At 34.1% G+C, this 23,046-nt stretch overlaps 2 protein-coding genes across 4 annotated transcripts; one reads left to right on the top strand and one right to left on the bottom strand.

Moving 5' to 3' along the window:
- Positions 1-539: 539 nt before the first annotated feature.
- LOC141596415 (putative nucleoredoxin 1-1) lies at positions 540-3,168 on the top strand. 2 transcript variants are annotated; one of them, XM_074416565.1, is made up of 3 exons: positions 540-670; positions 1,102-2,710; positions 2,833-3,168. In XM_074416565.1, the coding sequence occupies exon 2, from the start codon at positions 1,136-1,138 to the stop codon at positions 2,702-2,704; it is 1,569 nt and encodes a 522-aa protein (XP_074272666.1). In that variant the 5' UTR covers positions 540-670; positions 1,102-1,135; the 3' UTR covers positions 2,705-2,710; positions 2,833-3,168. The 2 variants fall into 2 exon arrangements, with proteins under 2 accessions (XP_074272666.1, XP_074272674.1); XM_074416573.1 differs by lacking the exon at positions 540-670 and having other exon boundaries at positions 1,053-2,710.
- A 2,165-nt stretch (positions 3,169-5,333) lies between these two features.
- Positions 5,334-22,985, bottom strand: LOC141596463 (uncharacterized). Of its 2 annotated transcripts, none has more exons than XM_074416642.1 (12): positions 22,897-22,985; positions 22,707-22,726; positions 22,214-22,626; positions 22,036-22,108; positions 21,562-21,879; positions 21,359-21,456; positions 20,558-20,609; positions 12,241-12,329; positions 12,108-12,139; positions 11,889-11,953; positions 7,662-8,544; positions 5,334-6,115 (listed from the first exon to the last, which is right to left on the bottom strand). In XM_074416642.1, exons 2-11 carry the CDS (start codon positions 22,713-22,715, stop codon positions 8,269-8,271), a joined length of 1,425 nt encoding a protein of 474 aa, XP_074272743.1. In that variant the 5' UTR covers positions 22,716-22,726; positions 22,897-22,985; the 3' UTR covers positions 5,334-6,115; positions 7,662-8,268. The 2 variants fall into 2 exon arrangements, with proteins under 2 accessions (XP_074272743.1, XP_074272751.1); XM_074416650.1 differs by having other exon boundaries at positions 22,707-22,761; positions 22,897-22,979.
- Between the last annotated feature and the right edge of the window lie 61 nt (positions 22,986-23,046).

The raw sequence follows: 23,046 nt of genomic DNA on the forward strand, positions 1-23,046 counted from the left end.
ACGGCCGGGTATTAATAAATGCGTGATTTTTATATAATGTGATTGTCTTACAACATGAGATCGTCTAAAACATTAATTACAATTGGTTCATATAGGTGTGAAGCAATCAGTGTAACATTTAGCCAAACTCATTTATAAAATAAGATATTCATCTGAGAAGACAAATATAATAACACTAAGTCTTATCTCCCTTAGAAGAGTAAACTCCTTAAAACTCGCATAATTGAACAAAATGAAAAAAAAAAAATCACAAACTACGATAATAAAATTAGAAGATATAAAAGATACTCTCTCCGTCACAATCATTTGTTTACCTTTGACTTAAATATTTATATTCTTAATATAAAAGGTAAACAAATAATCGAAACGGAAAGAGTAAATATTTAAAGTATACCTTGATTAACACTCTATATTGCCACCCGTGCAATGCACGGGTTCAAAAACTAGTAATAGACAATAGCTATGAAATCTCACTGTTCCAAAAATAGAAGTTCGACATAAGCATGAACCGAGTATATAAGTCTAACATATAAGCTCAATAATTTGTTTATGGAAAAATAATTTCGAAAAATTGAGGGTAGTTTGTAGTTAGGGTTTCTCAGTCAGAAAATTGGAGTTTTCCCGAATTCCTCGCACACAATTGGCTACCGCCTACCATTTCTCTTTCTATGTAACTTTGCTTAACTTTTTCCCTTTCAGATTCTGTTTTAATTTGCATGTATCTTATTTCCGTTTTAAATTCGATTTCGGCTCTGTATTTTGAATTTATGTTTTGTTTATACTCAGCTGTTAAAATTTGCCGAATTGTAGCTTTAATCTGTGTTTTGTTGTTTCGCTGTTATAATTTGACGAGCAGTTATAGCAATTCAATTTGTTTAAACTATAAGGTTACTTTTGAAGTTTATTCGATCACAAAGTGATTTCTTATCTCACAAGCTAGTGAGAGGATGCAAGCAAAACGAGTTGAATCAATTAAACTAGCATTTGGTTTTGGTTTATTTATTTATTTATTTATTTGTTTCTTAGTAAGTTTTTATACGATCCGACGGTCTTATTGTAAAATTTGCCTATTATTTTCTAACCTTGTATGTATTGAATTAGATTTAAGGCTCGGGATTCCACCAACTGAGGTTCAATGGATTCAATTCCAAAAAAGGAGCACGAGGACGAGGAGGAGCTAGAAGTTGCTGCAGTTAATATCAAGCAAGGCGACCATGTTGATGTTAAAGCCTTACTGTCCTCCAAAGCTCGAGATTTCCTGGTTACGAGTAAAGGTGGTAAAATAGTTCCTATCTCTGGGCTTGACGGGAAGTTTGTCATTGTCTGTTGCTTCCTCCTTCCTATTGATATGGACACCATCGAAATCAGTATTTGCCACGCCATTGAAGCGTTATACTCTGAACTATCTCTCAATGGAATTGCAGATAATGTTAAATTGGTCATTGTTGCTAAGATTGCTCCTGGTTTTAGCAATGCTGACTTTGACAGCTTTTTTTCTCGGTTATCAGTTAATTGCCTTGCCATCCCTTTTTCCGACTCCAAGTCTCGTGACAAGATTTGCAAGTCTTTTGGATTGCGTACAGCCGAGAGTAGTTCAGGGGTGGTGCCATGTCTTGTTGTTCATCCCAATGGAAAGGCATTGCAGTATGACCCTTTTTTCCTTTACGATTATGGAGCTAAATCTTTTCCGTTTACTAAGGAGCACGTTGATAATATAAGAAGACAAGACGATATTATCAAAAAAAGGCTGCGTTCCACCGACTCTCCTATATTCCTCGAGGAACTTCTTCAATGTGGTTCTCTCTCACGAATAGCCAGTGAGTACGATTATATACCTACATCAGACCTCAAAGATACAGTTGTTGCATTATACCTATGCTATGATGAGAGCTTCATGGGTAAGCTTCAAGATATCCATCAAAAATGTTTCGATGAAGGGTTTAAGTTTGAGATCGTCCTTGTCCCTTTACCCTTTTATCGTCATTATGAAACCCCATCGTTTCATGACCGTATGAAACAATTAGCCATGAAACATACCAGAAGTTCAACATGGTGGACATTTCCCTTTGACGACAAGATATATCGTACCCTCTGGCGCCTCTTTTCGTGTGAGATGGAAGATCAATTAATCGTTTTGCCACATGGTCAATGTCTTGGGGACCTTTGGGGAAAAGATATTGCAACTTTTTACGGAATGAATGCGTATCCCTTCACAAGGGATGTTATCATCAGTCAGAATGTCAATGAGCTTAGATCATTCACCCTCCAACAATTGCTCGGAAATACTCTCATGTCCGATCTTCAAAACAAGAATGTTATGAATGTTCTCCTTTACCTTGACTATCCCACATTTGATCATAAAGGTGGATACCTCTACAATACTCTGAAGCAGGAATACCAAGGAATTAAGGACAAATATGAAGGCAGTGAAGTGATTTTTGTTTCTTTGGAACCCGAATCTGAAAATAGCCGAATGTCCGAGATGAAGTGGCCCATTTTACCTCCAGAGATGTTTGAATCTGTCATCAAACATATATTTCCTGATTATTTCGTTCATCCGACGCTAGTTGCATTTGGGAGAGACGGAAAAATTCTCTCTCGATCTGCTCAATATCGTCTACCCGTGTCAACTTCCTCTGCTTCCCTGTTTGATGACACGTTGGCATCCGAGATTGAAACTGAAATAAAGTGGAAAATCAAATAGGTGAAGGTTGGTTTTTTCGGTTTTACTCATGCGCTTGTCTTCCTTGTCGTCATTTCATTCTTTATTGTGTGTAAATAACTATGAAATGTTTAATTATTGATCCTGGTTTGTGCCGTAATCTCGTGCAGGAAGAGTGGATCAACCATTTTGCGAGAACTGGGCAGGCTGCAAAGTTATTGTTATTTTGAAGTGGTTGCTTCGGAAAACAAATGTTGGTTAGGATTTCTGCAGGTTTTAGTATTTGTGGTAATTTAAAGACTTACGTTATCATCACATGCATGCGCCCCGCGCCCTTGTTATCTAAAGTCGTTACCTTAGGTGTGCGTACTGGATAATCCCTCGGCATACGTGAATGCTTCAACAACGCAAGCAGTCACCCGTTTGCCAGGGATGCAAGTTCCAGGTCAGGAAATGTAGCATGTTATTTAACTAAAGTTATCAATGCAATATGTTTATGTTTATGTTTATGTTTATGTGGCATCAAATTTTTTGACTGAATGTTTCTCCAGCTACTTAAGGCTTATGTGTGAACATGATGCATAAGTTCCAGGAATTCTGCAAAAAAGATTCAGCCAAGTTTCACGCAGCATACGATCTGTGTTGTTTGCCTATGATAATGATATGAAATATCACAAAATCTCACCTTAGAACGGACATTATCCGTCTAAAGTTGGAGACGGGTCAAATATGTCACCCATTTCATAATAAGACAAACAACAAGTGGATGCTGGGAGTTGTCTTATTAGGTAACTTGTTTGGTTACCCAATTCACATTAAATAGAATTACCTTGGAACTTTAATTCCTCCATAATTGAGGAAGTTGCTTACCTAGGTCCCCATGAATTGCATTTCTTTTACGCAACCAAACAATATTTTCTAATTCACATGAATTCTAAAATCACGTGATTTATAACTTCTTAGGCAATGCAACTTCCTACGTGCAACCAACCGACCCTTTAGTATTTAAAAACTCATAAACATAATTAAAATATCAATTTTATATGACTTATACTTCCTCTGTTCCATTTAATTCTTCACAAATTCTCATTATAGACGGGAGATATCCGTCCATAGTTATAGACGGGCACAAGCAAGAAGTTGCAAGGTGGATTGGTGGGGCCCAAAAATGTCACCACTTTGTACATATTTGACCCGTCTTTCACTTTAGACGGATATAAGATTAATTGTTAATTATTTACGTTTGCTTTATACACATATATCAATGCACGTTTTCTTTTGTCATATCTTTAGTTACATGTTATTAAAAATTATAAAAGTTTGATATTCATAATCCACTCGGTAAGATGATTTAAACAAAATCTCACATGACTATTTTTTATATTCTATATTAGAAGTATTGAAAATTTTGCTTACTAATGAATAGTGTCGAAAAAGCAAACGTAAAGAAACAAATGGAACGGAGGGACTGAAACGGATCTGAACTGAAGTTTAAAGTGAAAGACGGGTCAAATATGTACAAAGTGAAAAACTGAAATGGAACGGAGGGACTGAAACAGATCTGAACTGAAACGGATCTGAACAGGGTCATCAGTTCAAATCCTAAAGTTCAGTTCATTTCAGATCAGATAAGTTTCAGTCCAAAAGAACAAGGTCTGAACTTATAGCATCTGAACTAAACTGAACTGAAATTATAGAATCTGAATTGAATTTATTGGATCTGAACTGAACTTTATAAGATCTGAACCGAATTGCACTTATAGGATCTGAACTGAACTTATATGATTTGAACTGAACTTATATGGTCTGAACTGAACTAAATTGAACTTATAGGATCTAAAATGAATTTATATTAAGTGACTTTAAGTCCAAAAGAACGGGGCCTAACTTTTATAAATAATCATTAAATAACTTAATTTCTATAATTGCTTCAATATAATTAATGTAAGCGTTTTAGATTTTTTTTTTAAAATATTTTAAATTTATTATAATATTTGTTCAATTTGAAGGTGGTGTTTGGCCTTACTTATGGAAAATGAGTTTTCCTTTTTAAAAGGAGTTTATTCACAAGTTACTTTTCGGAAAAATTTTAGTTGTTTAGCCATACTTTTGTAAAAGTGGTTTTTCACAAAATTTATATGTTTGGCCTAACTACTTTAATACAACTTTTGTTTGCTTTTTGGTTCTTTATGTAAAAAGTAGAAGTAGAAGTAGTAAATATCTACTTTTCCTATTGGGGGTGAATAATCAGTTTTTAACTTCTCAAAAGCACTTTCAAAACTCTCTAATTTACCATGTTTGACCAAGCTACTACTTTTTCAATTACAAAAGCACTTTTTAAGCTTGGCCAAACAGCACCGAAAAATGGTAAGAAAGAGGTGTTACAAATTATTTGTTGACCCGTATTATGACCCTAACTCGACTCGTGGCCCATATGAGCCGACCCATATTGAAACCCACCCCGTATTTGACCACACCCAATACCCGACCCACCCAAGCCGTTTTAATTACAAGCAATCTTAACCTTGCCATGTTCATTCAATAAACATTCATATTATCGACCATTTTGCCATTCAAACTTCAAAGCTTCCGTCCTGCAAGTACCAGTTTTCAGGCTTGGATCCTCAACCTAGGTTCTTATGTCAGCATGAAGTCCAAACTCCATGCGAAATGTGATTTGAAACTTGATTTTACCCAAATATTTTCCTCGTGGAATATAGTTTGTCGCCCAACAAAGCATGTAAAACTAGTAAACTTATGTGCAGGTCAATTTGGATCAATTAGAACATTCAAAGAGTCGATAATCGAATTTAGTTATAAAATTATTATGGTTCTCAGGTTCGGCTGCGGAATTTAGAGTTTCATATGATAAATTTTACATGGGATTTTGATCAGAATTTTTTTCCCGACTGAGTTGATCTTGCTACAGAATGAGACATAACTGCCACCTCTAAATTGTCTTCTGATAGAGTACATCCGCCTTTTACCAGGGGTTTCAGTGATTTGATCAACGGCCAGATCATCGCTAATTTCAACTCGTAATATCTAGGATACAAACAAGTTCACAGCTCACACAGCCTTATGATTTTATTGATTTATACAGAAACCCTTCCCGGAAGAGCATTTACGATTTTAAAATCAATCTACCCCACCAGTGAACAAAACAACATTACACAATGCAAAATGCTCCATTATCAAACAAATCAGCTGCGCATTAAACGGATTCAGAAATATGAGACATGCTCCATTATTAACCACATTTCAGTGACACACCATTCAAGCTCTCGAGCAAACACGGTAAAGAAACACAACGCACTAAAACAGGGATTCTCTTGCTCACTATCTGAAAAAGTATAACAGAAGAAAGAATACGTCATCTCACGTCACAATATTTCTGTCTGTACAGAAGCCTACGACAGCGCCACCACCGTCACCAAATGACATTTATCATGACTGCATCAATAAACCACCAAATATCAAGAGACTGTAGTTGCATTTCTAGGTCAGCAGCATATTTACACAAAAGGGAATTGAATTCAGTTTCCTCTAGAGATTTGCTTGGATTGAGGGTAACTATTACTAGTGTAATAAAAGTCAAACAAGTGTAAAAGTCGTGGCTAGGATTACCCTAATAATAGTTACCCTCAATCCAAGCAAGCCCTTATGAAAATAATTACCGAGGATTAATTGACAGATTAACTTGTCTCTTACAAGTTTACATTCATAATGTCTACAACGTCTAGAAAAAGACTCACTATATCTCGATTTGTCCAACAAATGACGAAAAGTAATTCAAGTGAAAAAAAAAATGGGGCATTACGGAAGATGAACTAGTTCAACCTACACAGTTTCTAGTTACACAAACAGCCTCCGACTATAACCCTTTGTTTAGATGAAAGGATTTTGGAGGGAAAGGAAAATAATTACATCTGACTACCCTTATCCGACTATAGGTGGTAGCATTTAAGGTATTAGGGCAATGTTACAGTTGGTAAATCCCCCCTCCCCCTATTCGGCGCCTGCGAGGTCCAAGCCCAACTGATTAATTAGATTTCCAAACCCTTAGGAGAGGGGAGGGATAAGGGGATTCCTCCCTCCAAGTGGTAGTAGGGCTTGAACCTGTGACAGTGACATTACGGTCACACTAGATCATGCTTTGCAGAGGTACACCAACAAACAAGTTAGACAAATCTTAAAACAAATATTTTAAAAATGGAGACTCAATTTTTGAAACTAAAACTAAACCGTCTTTAACTTTCCAAACTGAAAGTTTCATAAGTTAAGATGCAGTTTCGAAGTGCATTTACTATATGCCCCAAACGAAATGATAGAGGCCGGCCTTTTGTATGTAGTTCCAGTAATGTTCCACAAATTAATATAGTATCCTAAAACTTTAACAAACAAATTTGTTTTTATCAAATAAATGAGACTATCCCAAAAAAAAGAAGGAAAAGAAAAATCAGGATCTAAACTTATTATCAATAGAGCTCCATAAGACCATAACTGATCTAACAATCTTTAACACTTCAATGAAATATTCTATTTACAAAATTAACTGAGATGTTCCAAAAGGGAGGATTTTACGTTTCAACGGATAAAATAATACTCCCTCCATTCCACTTTAATTGTCCCCATATATATATTTTGGGAAGGATTTAAGGAAAAAGCGATAAAATTACAAATGTATCCCTTAAACTGAAGAGAATGAGAACAATGTTATGGTAATGAAGGAGTGGTGTTAAATATCAAGGGTAGTATTGAAGGTTCACTTAATTTCCTTACATTAGAAAGGGGACATTTAAGTTGAGACAAATTATGAGGGGGAAAGGAACAATAAAACAAAAGAAGGAATCACAAGAGAATGAAGGTTGACACACAGACGCCTCCATTTTTTTAAAATAATGCCGCAAAGTATAGCCATGAAAGCTAACTGAAGCTTGAGCAAGATTAATTAAGAAGAGAATTCATTCATTGTATGAGTCAGGTAATTCATACATACCTTTACAGAGAACCTGACTCTGTCAAGCTGATTCAGCCACCGGAGCTAATTAGTTGTTCCTCGCAATTTCCCCCGAGGTGGTGTCTGCAAAATTGACTCATAGGGGATACCTCCAAAACAACTTTTTATTCTTGTTGTGGCCTTACACCTAATACATCTCCTGGCCGACAAATAATCTTCTCTCAAGCAAAATTAGCTACCTGCACTAGATAGATGTTGACCATGGTGTACGTGGCACTTGGCTCAAATGGGATCCATGATACCTCCACAAATATATTATTGCCTCATACATCCCTATGCTCATGTACACTGTCGAGAAGATGTTACATGGATGAAGCTCTTGAATAAGAAATGAAATTTGCAGGAGTATGACCACGGCAACCCACCAAACCACCACCTTCTAAGGAAAGATCATATCTCCAGCATATGGGTGTTCCCTCCATTCATTGCCCTGCCATGTCAAAACGTCATGGACAACGCCTTAGTCTCAAATCAATTTGGATCTGCTTAGTGGTAAGATGAATCATTATCGTGTAGATTCAATCTCTTCCAAAAAGGAAGGGCAAGGGCTGCTACACCAATATCAAACATAGCTAAAAGTGGGCCGTCATTTAATCAAACGCTTGGCAATATTGACGAATTGGGATAGCCTCGAAGATGGAGAATTAAGCTTAGGCGGCTTTATTAACATGTTCCCCCAACTGTTTAGAGAATTAAGCTTAGGCAGCTTTGTTAATTTCAAGCTGTTTGTTGGGGTATTCTTGACATCAAGCCCATGTTTTGCACTAGCTGTGTATGACCGATAACTTTGATAACTTGGGCTAAATTGGGAGGGAAATTTTTGGAGTGGAATCTTTTCTCGCTTTGGTGTTCTGATAAGATCCTGCAAACCCGAAATAAAAATCATCAAATTACATTGTCTAAAAATGAGTAAATTACATTTATTTTCACGGTACACTTTTTACTCATTATAGTACTTTTGTCTAACTCTTTCCATTTGGCACGCGGATGTCAAAGGCTGAGTTCGGATACCGAGTCGTCAACCAATTAGCTCGGATTGTAGAAGTATTGATGTCATTAACAGCGAAAATAGGATCGTAGAAGATGAGTTAGCGGAAATTTTGACGTCGAAGACGGCTTGTCGAATATGGTGGAAATTCAGGGAGGGGGAGAGAAAATTTGAAGGGAAAATGAGTTTGGAAATGAGACGAGTAAAATGCGTACCGCGAAAATCAACACCCATTATCAATTACTCCCTTATACAAGTTTTTCAAACTTAGTCTCTTATATATTTTTTTTTTCGGAAATTTCTCATGGTACTCCTTAATTTTGTCAGATTTCTCATGTTACCCATGTTTTTAAGAATTTGCCTATGATACCTTTGAAAATCCATTTATGTGCCAATGGTACCCCTAAGGCCCTATTGTAACGACCGTTAAATGGCCGTTAAATTTTGATGGTGTGGCAATGAAATAGTAATTAAAAATTATTAATAAATATGAAATAAAAATGAAAAGTAGGGGTACCGTGGGTAATCAGACAAAATTAAGGGGTGCCAAGGAAAATTTCCATAATTTTTAATAACTAATTATTGTCATATCATCAAAACTTAACCTCCATTTAACGACCGTTACATTAGGGGTACCATGGGCACAAAAATGGAACATCGAGGATACCATAGGCAGATTCTTAAAATCAGGGGTACCATAGGAAATCTAACAAAATTAAGGGATATCATGGGAAATTTCCGGTTTTTTTTATTACTACCTTTAAATATCAGTGTTAAATTTTGATACAAAAATTCATCAAGCGAATAAAAGAGGAATATTCCGATTATTTCACATTTTTCCCTCCCAAATTTGTTTTTTCTATCCAAATAGCCTTCTACACGAAATTTTTATATTTTTTATAAGAAAAAACATGGCCATGTGAGATCTTGTAAGAAAAAATATGGTCATATGAGATCTTGTTTGATTCACATTTAAGAGTACAATAAGAACACGAAATTTTTATATTTTTTAATAATGTAAAACTAAAGATATTTACGTTACAAATCATGCATTGGCAAACGTGTAAAAGGGAAATGTTGTGTTTGGAGTTGAATAGAGGGAGTAGTATGTAAAAAACGTAACTGAACAACGACACTTAACAAATTAAAGGAAAACTATATGAACTACAATCCTTTTTAAGTTCAATGGAGTAAAATAGAAAGAAATCACCAAAATTGAGAAATGGGTATTAAAACTATTTTAAATGAATTGGGTTTATCTCAATTCAGTAAAGAAGTGAAGAAAAGGAAGACTCACCAACCAAAATGACTAATAAGTTTTAGGGGTTTTTTCCCTAATTTATTTGATTGTCTAATTGTGTTATGTTTGTGGGAAACTGTTGGAAATTATCGAGAGAAAATGGGTTTTGTTGTGTGAGTGAGTATCCCTTGTTTCATTTTATTAAATTTAGTTAAGAATTTGTTTAGGTAGTATGAATATGTAAACAAATGAGGGATTAAGCTGAATTAAAGGGTGTGGTAAAAAGGGTTTTATTAAGTATAGTCCACTGAAGTCTTTTCCCAGAAAAGGATAATAATAAAAAAAAATTAAAGTTATGATATTTTAAGGTAGTCATTTTAAAAAAATTGTAAAAGGGAATAATTTTGAAGAGTTGTCATAAGATATCTAACATTTAGGTCACGTTCCATGCAGGTACCCTTACATTATTTTATTTATTTATTTTTTGGCCAAAAGTATCTAAATTTAACATGTCATTTGTTAATTTCTCCTTTAAAAAAATTGACTTTTTTCCTTAAAAACAGATTAATCACATAATTTAACTCTTTTCCCCTATCCAACTATGCCACCTTGTACCTCACCACTCTTTATGATCCGTCTCCCACCTTATTCACCTTACCTCCTCACCCGTTAATCATCTAATCATCTATGTGGCTATTGTCACCTTCTCCACCTTCATCCTAATCACTATATATATACTCTTAACCTCATCCCCCTAACTCCTTTATCCTCCCTCCCCCACCCCTTCCAACTTACATCTTTATTCTCTCCAATAACACACCTTTCGTCGAGGCAACAATAGGGGCAATAACATGGGTTGATAAAAAGAGTAATAAATGTTGGTGATTGAAAGAGTGGTTAAGGGTGGTGACTAAGGAATTGATAGAAGTAAATATCAAGAGGATAAAGTTAAATCTAGTAAATAATAGGTGTAAAATTCTTGTTACCTATAATTATAGGATTTTACAACAACAACATCAGAGCCTTAATCCCAAAATGATTGGGGTCGGCTGACATGAATCATCCTTTAGAACCGTCAATGGGTGAACGCACAACTCAAAATGCGAATAGAAAAGGTAAAATGAAAAACAAAAGGGAGAGCAAAAATGTAATGCAAGGTCAAGGTAATAATAGGATTTTAAATAAAAAAATAATATTTTTTTTTGTCTAAGTCAATCTTACTTTTTGTTTACGGAATCCATTAGTTTGTATTTGTTAACAAGCGAAATATAAAATTAGACATTTTTGGGCAAGAAAAATAATGTTAGGTATGTAGTTTTCAAAACAATATTATCAATTTGCGAGATTTCAAGATAAGACCTTAAGTGAAATGAAATCTTTTAAAGGCTTTATGTTGGATTTAAGGTTATTAATCCTATTAGTACTTGATAAGCTCATAGCGGTCCTATGTGTAAGCATGTGTTTTACATTTGTTAGAACCTATTTTAGGTTTAGGTGATTAACATATATCCTACGGTGTTAATAAAATGCGATTTCAATCCACGTACACATAGGGGTGTTAACGAGTCAAGCCGAGCCACTATCCATGTGTTTCAATAAATGAACACCTAAACACATAAATGAAACCATACGGATAGCCATTATAAGAAATGTTGGAACTCGTAAGGGGCCTAGACTCTACCCGAACGAAAGAGGGTAGCCATTTCAAAACGCAAGGGAATTCCATCTTTCCTAAAACCAAACCAATTGGCAATAGAAGGAGAACCCTAGGCTTTACTAAGGAAGCAACTCTCTACTACACTACCACCAATTTGGGACTTTATGTTGTTTCTTACTTTCCAACAACAAACAAGTATATAAAACTGAACCGCGACGACTAACATGTACCTAATCTATGGACGCCAAGCCCAATGGCGTAGTGGTTTCATTTTCTAGGAACTAATTCTTTAGAACAGATTACCAAGAGCAATCGACTAACCTCCAGACGGCCATACAAAGTCGGCATTAATAATAATTTCTTCTCTATATCATTATTTAGACGATCTGCAAAAAAAAACGTATAAAAAAGGTTACATCAACTGAACAAAAGGTGAATAATCTATTATTACATGTGGTTTTCCATGTGTAATTCATGAATCTTCGTCGAAAACTAAAAGACATTGAATTGCATCATCAAAGACAAACCAAGAAGCATTACCTCCATCCTCGGTCGCGAGGCTTGGGATCACCCTGGTATAACATATACAACATATACAGGGTAAAATTAAGGTGAACCTACCCAATTAGGAAACATTAAAAGCATATATATTACACAAATAAGATGATCATACGTGTTGATATAGGCTTGATCCAAATCATGTCTCTTGAGTTCAAAGGATAAGATCCACAAACGCCTGAAATCATCCTCGTGTCCCGAGATCTACACCAAATAAAGGCTCAATAGTATAGATCTCATTCAAGTAAGCTATTGAATACAGGTTAGAAGTTCAATAGTACAAGGATACATGACACACGACTCACACAAATCGACTCTGCTATCAAATATTGAAATAAATCAATTTAAATATATTATAGAGAGAAAGGATCAAATGAGTCCACCACCACCAAATAAACTAAGTCCTCCTTACAACCACACACCTGAAGTTACAAGGGATGTGCTTAAAGTTGCAAACATTGTCTAAATAGAAGTTACACATTAGTATTTGAAATTTTAGCACAAGTTTATTTAAATTTAGTGATTTACAGTCTTTTACGAATGTAACTTTAAAAAGTTTATTCAACTTTAGTGATTTAAAAGTGTAGCTTTAGTCTTTTACGAGCATAACTTTAGTCTAGTGTAACTTTAGTCCTTGCTAGTGTAACTTTATACTACAATGTGATTTTGAATATATTACTTTGAATTTATGTAATTTTAAGACTAGTCTATGTAACTTTAGTCCTTTATAGGTGTAATTTTAGTCCTTTATGAGTCTAACTTTAATCCGAATTCTGTCGTCACCACCACTACAACACCAAAACCACCACCACCAACGACCACCATCCACCTTCCCGTAGCACTTAGTTTTTTGAATTTGTACCTTTTTTGTAGATCTAGGTTTTGAATTCGTACCTAATCTTTATATGTAGATCTAGGACGTGGTTTGCGTGGATCGGAGGCCGTCGGTGACGGGTGCGTGGTTGGGGTGACGATGGCCGACGAAGAATAGGGAAGGGATTTGGCGTGTAGATCCGGACAAAAGGAAGAAGAAAGGAGAAGAGGAAGTGCATGGTTGTGGCGACGGGGAGGAGTGGTCGGAGTTTAGGACAAAAGGAAGAAGAAAGGAGAAGAGGAAGTGCATGGTTGCGGCAGCATGGAGGAGTGGTCGGAGTTTGGTGTTGTCGTTTGTTGTAGATCTAGTGTCGTTGGTTGTAGATCAATACTAGTGTCTCTTGTCTATTGAGTCACCATATTTGAAGATGATGGAGGGCTATATTTGAGATCTTAATAATGTACAAGTGAATTTGCCTAAGCTAAATGAACATTAAAGTAGTATGAATAGGCTTAATTTGTCATTTCAATATCTCATACCCTTAATATTTCAACTTCTTTTTTTAATGAACTACTTTAAGAATTTGGACGAACATAACCCTAGCTTGGGAAATTTTCACTTTTGAATCTGGAAACTAATTTCGGATCTTAACGGATATTTGGATATCCGACCCAACATTTTGGGATGTTGATACTCGGATATCCGAACAGTTCGGGTCGGATATCGGATACTGGAATTTTAATTTTTCGGATCGGATATCCAACCCATACTCAGCCTTACTTCACATTACATTACTTCACATTACATCTTTTCCTGCTCTAACTAATGTCAAACTCTATACTCCTTTCGTATGCTACTATCTTCCTTGTCGTCATACTTTGTAGCCTCTTCAAAATCTAAATTGTTGCCCTACTATTTCAATTCTTGTAAATTTCGTCGAAATAACATTCTGTAGAATATACTTCTAAGGCAAATATTCTTGGACTTTTTGTGTATTTAGTATCATGGAACCGTGTATGTGAAATGTTGATGAAATGACAAAGATAATTATTTGAGAATTATTGTTTCGCATAGATTTTTGTAAGATAATCATTACTGTATATTGTACCATATTAGCTTGATTCTTTAATTTTGGATCATTACTCTATATTGTACCATATTAGCTTGATTCATCAATTCCGTCTAAGAAGGGTATGTCAAGGATATTGATACTTTACATGTTTATGGCAAAGACGGTAATTACATTCCATCTAAACAAGGTATGTCAAGGTCACATGAGTAAATAATGTATGAATGTGACTACAGGATACGAATGACATACAAACCCTAAATGACGAGTTCCTAACTCACTACCTAAGGTGTGTTCCATAAGAAATTTACCTTAACGTTAAGGTACCATTGTTCAAGGATGGTTTACATGTCATGAAAGTTTAACGATTTGCATTTATGTGGTCACTGTGATTCATGAGCTTGCTTAATACATGCATTGTATAATCTCGGGTAAGCAACTTGATATGAAAATGCTAAAGATGGCTTCCCCTATTATTTTCAAGATGACTCTACATTTACCCTTTTAGGAGATGTTGAAGAGGAATTTGTAAGTATGTTATGGCTATGCTTAGACGTAAGAATTTCTTAAATTGTTAAAAGGTATGGAGGAGACGAAGTTTCAGCTCATATATTAAGTTAGTTTCGAGTCCTCGGTCAGGAAAATAAAGACAAGGGCTACAACAACTACTTTCTGCATTATTTACACAATGTACTTTTTTAATAAACCTACTTCAATTAACATGTGTTGTAACCTGCATTGTTTACACAATGTACTTTTTTAATAAACCTACTTCAGTTAACATGTGTTGTAACCTCCTAAATGATTTGGACAGAGGGAGTGAGTTTTAATTACAATGTTGTACGGTTATATATGAAACGCAATGCATATGGAGTAGATGATAATTAAATATGTAATGTAAGAAAGAAATAAAAAATTATTATGCTGAGATTGTCTAAATAATTTGACATCATTTTGTTAGAAGGAGAAAGGTGCTAGCTAAGGAACGACAAATAACTAGATAAGTTATGGGCGTGAGGTACTATACACTTATAAAGTAAACGAAAGTGTTCTATAAACAAATTTTCAAAATGAATTGTGCATAAAAATGCAGTAATCTGAATTTTTTTATAAAAAACTGTTCTAAAAAAAGCTTCCACTAAAAAGGGTAAAATTTATAATTTAAAATTTGTTTCTCTTTTGTTCGATTTCGATATTAAATGGCTTCCTAAATCATTTAATTTTATTCCACTTGGCATTTTCTCATTGGTTTAAGTTGAAGTGTTGATTATTTGATTATTATTAACTAATAATTGAATTATTAACTCATTTTTCATTCAATTCTACCTATTTTGCTAAAAGATGTGCATATATAAGATTATTTTTATCTTAATTCAATTTAATACGGCATCAAATTAATATATCAACTTCCATTTGTTCCATCATTAGTTCGATATCACCGTTTCTGTTTCACAGTGAAGAGTGTTATTTTATTTGCTACAAAGATGATGGCTCAAATTGAGGTAGATATTATTATAAATAACATAAAAATCCTATGTGGCACTCCAAGCTCATTTTTATTCCTTTTTACAAATCTATACATACAACTAATTTTATGCCCGTACACGGGTTCAGATATATTAATTGATACGATAGTACACTAATGTGGTGATGGAACTTAGTTGTGTTTTAGGATTACCCGATTAAATAACTACATAATTGCTTAGGCGTAAGAAACTTGGAATATGAGCAATATGATCATAAAAAGGTGATGATCCTTGTCTTGTTTATCGACTCATTAGATCAACTATAATATAAAATGTAAATATTAATTTATATGACATGGAATTAATATAGATTTTATAGACATTTTTATGATTTGTCAGCAATGTATAATTTAATAGTGTGTTAGTTAATACATATAATATACATTCGAATTCCATAATAGATTATTTCAAAGTTTATGGACGGTGTCCAATTACGATAAAGTGATTATTAGTTAGCAATGCATAATTTTAAAGTGTCGGTTAATATAGATAATATACATTCGAATTCGATATTAAATGATTTCAAAGTTCATGGACGGTGTCTAGTTACAATAAAGTGACTATTAGTTGGTGTATATGTAATTATAATTCTATCGAATAAAGGCGTACGAAATACATAACCCAAATAACGATAACGATAACGATAACAATAACAATAACAATAACAATAACAATAATAATAATCAAGTTTAAAGTTCCTACGTTAGCACTTCCGTCCCGGTCATGTGTTTACCTTTTCCATTTTGATTGTTTCAATAAATTGTTTACCTTTTTATGTTCGGAAGGCTTTCGATGGGTAACTTGACCATCTAATGGGACCCATTACTTCTCGCCCCCCATTTGCTTGTGGTCATATAAGTTACCCTAATTACTATTATTTTTTTTCAATTGCTTACCCTAATAGTTAACATCTCGCCTCACTCTACACACTACCTCCCTCTTCTCCAATAAACATTATTTCATTCCAAATTTCTTACTGTACTCCTCTTTCTCCATATACTTTCACAACTCCGTCGCCACCATCACACCTCCACCACCTTCTCTTCTCACCAACATCAACACCTACTCCGTCATCACACTCATTAAAATTCAACATTTTCATTAATATTCATCGGATAGATGCTTGCATGAATCCCTGTTTTAATGGGTGATTAAGGGTTAAAAATTAAAGAGGAAACCAAATGAAAAAGTTAAATGTTAGCCTTAAAAGGTTGATTTTTGTCCTTCCATATTTTTATAGACCTAGCTTTTATAATTTGCAAGCTTTTATTTAGTTTTTATACCTGTTTTATTTGTATTTTATTTTGTTTAATAATTTTTTTAAGGTTGTCAAATCTGGTAATTTTTACATTTGTAATTACTTTTTTAATTATGTTTGATTTCTTTAAGAGATATATTCTTCGTTTTATAGATAATTTTAAATCTTATTATTATTGAAGCGATTATTTGAGTATTTTTTGTTCCTTTATTTTTTTATTCCTACTGCTAAGGAAATTCCATAATTTTCGCCAAATGATTTAGGCAATATTTTTTAAAAATAAATAAATTATTTTTCCAAATTTTTTAATTAATTAGGGAAATCAGATAGTTTGCAAGAATAATTTATCAAATTAAATTTAATAAACTAATTGACTACTGATGAAACAAAGCATCATGAAATTAGAAAACAAAGAAGGAAGAAAGAGAGAAATTAATCCTCTTGAAGATCATGGGGACCCTACATCAAGCAAAAAATAAACTTTAGTTTTTCATTCCCTAAAATCCAGAGTTCTTTAAAAAACCTAGCTTTTATAATAGGTAGATAATATAAAAAGCCTAACTTTGAGTAGCAAGTTAACCCACGTGGCGCTAGATAATTCATCTTACCTTTGATATCACAATTATCCACGTCATTTCAATAATTTATTAAATAAATACTCCCTCCACACACCTATTTTCATCCCATTTCATTAAAATATATCTCACATATAATAGAGAAATGAGGTGAAAACTTATGTGTGGAGGGAGTAGTTAAATAATGAAGTCACTGGATAATTTTCGTTTCTTTTTAATCATCCTTTGTGTTTTTGTAACCGTCAAACAATAATCAAGGCACACTAAAGAGACAACGTTTCGAAAAGGAAAACTAAGAGTCAAGACCAAACAACTCAATACACAATATTTAATATAAAAAATAAAAAAGAAATTAAAAGGCATTGCACTAACAAATGAAATCAATAACATTCTTAGTAGGAGAACAAAACGTTCGATAGATATTATGCCTGGCATTTATTCTTTTAGATAATTAAATTTGTTTTGTTGTATCTTAAGCTATTCTGATGTATAGATTCAATTATGTTCTTCATAAATATCTAATTTTACTCTTATGGTCATATAATTCTCTTAGTTGACTTAGAATATGTTTTCTTCACTTATTTTATCTACTGAGATCTTCTTATTAAAGTTTTAATTCTAACAAATGTTTGAAATTCAGGCGATCATCAACAATCAAGTAGATAAAAACTCTTAAGTTGAGTATGTTTATCACACTATTACTCGCTTTTTCTCTCTCAAATCTAATTTGGTTTTTGTCAAATAGATGTCCTTGGCTACCAATACAACTCATGTCTAACTTATATCATAACCTTTTACGGAGTATATCTCAATATGAGAGATTTTTTATAATTGAAGTGTCTTAAAGATTGTACATCGTAAAGGTTTTTGTGATATAATTACACTTAATATTGCATCTCATAGATGTGGGTAACAACATGCATGGGTCATGTCATGACCCTTACTCTAAATTTCCTTGCAAATTCCACACCAAACCGAAAACATAAATTGCTAAAGTTATTTATTACAAAGTAATATTTTGTGTTATATGTTATTGTTATTGCTTTAGGTTGAAAACAAAACTTACAGGAAATTTGGAATCGAATCTGATACAAAAATTTTCTTAGATAAAGTTATTTTTCTTAGAAAAAGTTATTACCGTATGAATATAGTTGTGGATTCTAATACTTTTAAGATAGTCGTATTGCAACATTATATTACCAATTTCCCATTATTCATGTTACGAAACATAATGTGGTAGTGCTTTAGTATGTGCAAGTATATTTGATACTTACGGAGACTCTTGATGGCGATCAAAGATTCAAAGTACTCTAGAACAAAATCAACGCGAATTAAATCAAGCATGTGTAAGTTCTTAGTTCTTGAAGAAAAAGGAAGCAAGCAAGGAGGGATAAAGTGGAAGAATTAATGCAGAAATCAAAGGGTTAATCGTGTAGAAAATAAGAAAAGGATGAAGTGCTTGACCATGTCAGGATAAAATACACATAGTTTAACTTCTTTTTGAATATTTGAGCCATTATTTCTAATTGGAACACCTTCACTACTTGTTTTTGCCCGACGTAGACTAATTAGTTTGTTTAAAGATTTCAAAATCGGGAGAATGACAACTTTTGGAAAATTTAAGTGTAATATTATTTTTGTAAAAGCAATTAAACTTTCTTTTTTACCAAATTCAGCTAAATTGTATAACGATCTTAATTTCTACAAACTAAAGATTTCTTGGAATTATGTGAAGTTTGAACTATCCCGTGCTTTTACTTTTGCCCGACGTAGACTAATTAGTTTGTTTAAAGATTTCAAAATCGGGAGAATGACAACTTTTGGAAAATTTAAGTGTAATATTATTTCTGTAAAAGCAATTAAACTTTCTTTTTTACCAAATTCAGCTAAATTGTATAACGATCTTAATTTCTACAAACTAAAGATTTCTTGGAATTATGTGAAGTTTGAACTATCCCGTGCTTTTGCACGGGTTTAAAAACTAGTTCACTTTTATATGGTACTTAGATTCAAATTAGGTGATTTTTGTACTCCAAATAACATTTTTAATTCGCTTATATAAAGTGCCATATTAATTGTTAAATTTAAAAAGAAAAATAATAAGACTCACTAAGTTAACTAAGTAAATATTTGTGCATAAAAAGGAAGTAATTTGAATGTTTTTAAAGAGTTGCCATTTGAAAAAGTTTAATCCTACAAGTGTACTTGTTAATTTTCCCATTTTACTTTGTTTCAAAATTCACTTTTTTTAAGATATTTTATTGAACTTAGATTTAAACTAGGTGATTTTGGACTTCAGATAACAATGTAAATCAAAATTTCACCGACAAGCTAAATCAAAATTTTGGAGCCCATTTTCTCTCCATTTCCTCAAAAGAAATGGAGAGGCAAGTATCTATTAATGGCCCGGATCGCATACTAACATCTAACGGTTCTAAATTTATGCATAAAAATAAAGGAAAATAAGGGTGAAAGAGGAAATAATTAAGGAGATTGTGAGAGGAAATGGAGATTCCAAACTTTTGATATAACTTTCCTTTTGCTGAAAATGATATTTTGTGAAACATCTTTTGATGATAAAAGAAAATATATAAATTTTATAAGTACAAATTCTTATTTTTTAGTTACTTATGGTCAAAATTTGTAAACTTTTACCCTAAAAAGGGATATGGGAAGAGATATAAAAATGAGAGGGAAGTGCCCTTGTTTTACTGAACTTAAGTAGAACTAAAATAAATGTTAATCTTTTATGTTTCATTTGTTCCTAATTTAATGTACTACTGTAAAATATTTAAGTATAACCTTTGTATTCTTCATACCAATATTTCAATTTATTTAACTTTTGACTTATAAATGCGAAAACAGTTTAATACTCGCATATTTTTTTGTGTGAAATGAGGCGCGAGAAATACAATATGATGAGAAACTGGATTTGACGTAGACTTTATAATATATATATATATTTATATATATACATTTTAAACACTAGGTTAAGGTCTGTTTGATATTAAAAAAAAAATAGTTAGACAAGGTTGTCATCTCTTTACTTATGATTAGACTAATTCACTTTAAACATGAGTTTTAGAACACATAATTAATAAAATTTATAACTTTACTTTCATATAATTAAGTTCATTAGTGGTAGATATCATGAATAATAGTAGTGCTAACTGAAGAGTTGTATACTTACATTTCTTAGCTGGTCATCTGCTTCTGGTCCTGGTCTCACGGGCTTAAAAAATCTGAAAAGGCACGGCTTGTGAAAAGGAGCATCGAACGCAAGAAAAATCACTTCTAACTTCTAAGCTATGTTGCTCGGACTCTTTAATATTTTACCCGGTCGTGGGTAGGACATGCAAACATTTTATAGACCAAATACATAATTTTTTTTTCATTAGCCAAAACCAATACTTGGGAGTTGGGACACCCGCCCATGACGGATACTTCAAACAAGTCTGAGCAACATAGCTTCTAAGTCAACATTGCATTTAGAGGTGGGTTGTGATAGGAGAGAAACTATTATGGGGGTAATGGAAGCTGAAATTAATTAAAATAGGAGGGAAGTGGTGGTGGTGGAGCCTCGAGCGAGGAAATTGGGATGGTGGGGGACTAACACGCCCAATTGGAAGGAAGCGGAGATGGATCTCTTCTACAAGGTAAATCAAAATCTCACCAACAAAGGAAAAAATTGGAGGGAAAACTCTCCCATCCATGCCCCACCATACCCACCCCAAGGGTGTAATTGGGGCAAGCCTTAAGATGAGGACACAAAAAGGGCAGCCCGGTGCACGATGGCGTCCCCGCTAGGCGAGGGTCCGGGGAAGGGTCCCACCACAAGGGTGTAATTGGGCAAGCCTTCCCTTGCCATTTTGGCAAGAGGCCGATCCAAGGACTCCAACCCGTGACCTCACGGTCACAAAGCAACACCTTAACCAGTGCGCCACGGCAAGGTACCTTAACCAGTGCACCAAGGCAAGGTGAGGACACAAACCGTAAAAAATAATCATCTCGTGAAGAAAGTTCTTGTTTGTTGCTAGCGTCACGAACAAGGAAAGCAACGTCCAGATGTGAGCGTAAATAAGCTTGCTCCTGAGAGAGAACAAAAAGGTAACCAGAAGGGAATCGACAGGAAACAAACAAACTCAATCTGTCTATAATTTCTCGAAAAAATGGAAACAGGGTTGAAGAACATACGTTTGGAAAAGGAAGCCTAGTATATGCCACAAACTTATGACCAGTCATAGCTAAAGCATCAACCAGTAGAAACATAGCCTCTTCAATATCCGTCCTCTTTTCCAAGGAGTATAAGACGTTGTAGAGAGTGGCAACTGAAGAAGACGATAGTTCAGGAGCTACTGAGTATGAGGACAAAAAAAGCTCCGGGGCAGCCAAAAACAGTAAAGCTACAGGAAGCAGTTCCCTCTTATGGGCATAGCCCATGAAAGTTTGCCTGACATGCTGCTTGTTTTGGGTATTCCGCACAAGCATCCTTAGAATTTCCAATTCTGGTCTCTGTGGAAGGAGTCCAACGACTCATACAAGACGGTGTTAACGAATGATATGAATAGAACCAAAACAAACTTTGATAAGAGGGATCCATTAAACAAATGATAGAAAAGAAAAATACAGTAGTAGTGGTAGTATTAGTAGTAAGATGAGAAAACAAACCATGGTGCAGCAAAGCACGACAAGTAACTCATAGACTGACTTCCGAGGAGTCCATGTTCTGGCGGTAAGAGCTCTAGGGAAATGAAAACGCAGTATCCACAACATAGTTAGATGATTATAGGAATAAGAAGAGTCAAACGAAGGCAGTCTATAAAGCTTGCTGGGAAAGAGAAATTACGTTGAAAAATCTCCGATGATGAAGTCAATAAAAGAGCAGTGTTTCAGATTGTGAATGGCCAAATGAGAGTGAACATCAATACTATCGCCCTTTTCAAGAAGATACTTAGTAAGACTGGGAGAAGAATTTAGAGCTGCAAGATGCAGTGGAGTATATCTTCCTTCCTCCAAAATGTCTTCGAAATCAATAATTCCTTTAGTTTCGCCATTTAAAACCGCAATACAGCAATTCAAAGCATCCAATCGAAATATTTGTTCAGCATCATATACACAACTAATTTGTTTGAACTTAGGGTCCTTGATGAGCCTCAAAAATTCATCTTTGTCATCAAAAATAAGCGCATTTTCTAATGCTTCCCCAATGCACTGTGGCTCCGCATTGGAACGAGGAGGAAAACTCCAATAGGCAACAGGCTAACAAGGCAAATGCACAATATAAATGCAAAGACAACCAAAGTTGAAAAAAATAAACGGAGCTATATAAACAAACGTACCACGTCCATCTTGATTTATTCTGTAACATTAAAAATCAAAGCTTTCATCAGACAACTGAACGAATAAAACCAACAATCATTATAAATTATAAATTATAAATTAAAAAGCATAAACTTTCAATAAATAACAACATCCCCAACTTAATTACAGTCAAGAGTTCAATTTATCAGATAGACAAAGTGAAATAACCTTGGGAAAGGTGGTTGAGACCCAAAGGATTTGGAGTCGAGAGTTGCGGAACGGTTGTTCAATTGATGAGATCCCCCGTAGGGTTTTTTTTAGAGATGGCAAACAATGACACGACACGAAAACACGACACAAACCCGACACGAAATTAAC

Source organism: Silene latifolia, chromosome 1, assembly GCF_048544455.1.
Source record: "Silene latifolia isolate original U9 population chromosome 1, ASM4854445v1, whole genome shotgun sequence".
NCBI classification, from domain to species: domain Eukaryota; kingdom Viridiplantae; phylum Streptophyta; class Magnoliopsida; order Caryophyllales; family Caryophyllaceae; genus Silene; species Silene latifolia.

Bases quoted from the DNA above. Each gene is read 5' to 3' on its own strand.
- LOC141596463 (XM_074416642.1), bottom strand. The intron at 12,140-12,240 runs GTATGATCATCT...ATGTTATACCAG, and splicing joins GATCAAGCCTATATCAACAC to GGTGATCCCAAGCCTCGCGA. The intron at 11,954-12,107 runs GTAATGCTTCTT...TTTTTTTTGCAG, and splicing joins CCTCGCGACCGAGGATGGAG to ATCGTCTAAATAATGATATA.
- LOC141596415 (XM_074416565.1), top strand. From the start codon at position 1,136: ATGGATTCAATTCCAAAAAAGGAGCACGAGGACGAGGAGGAGCTAGAA.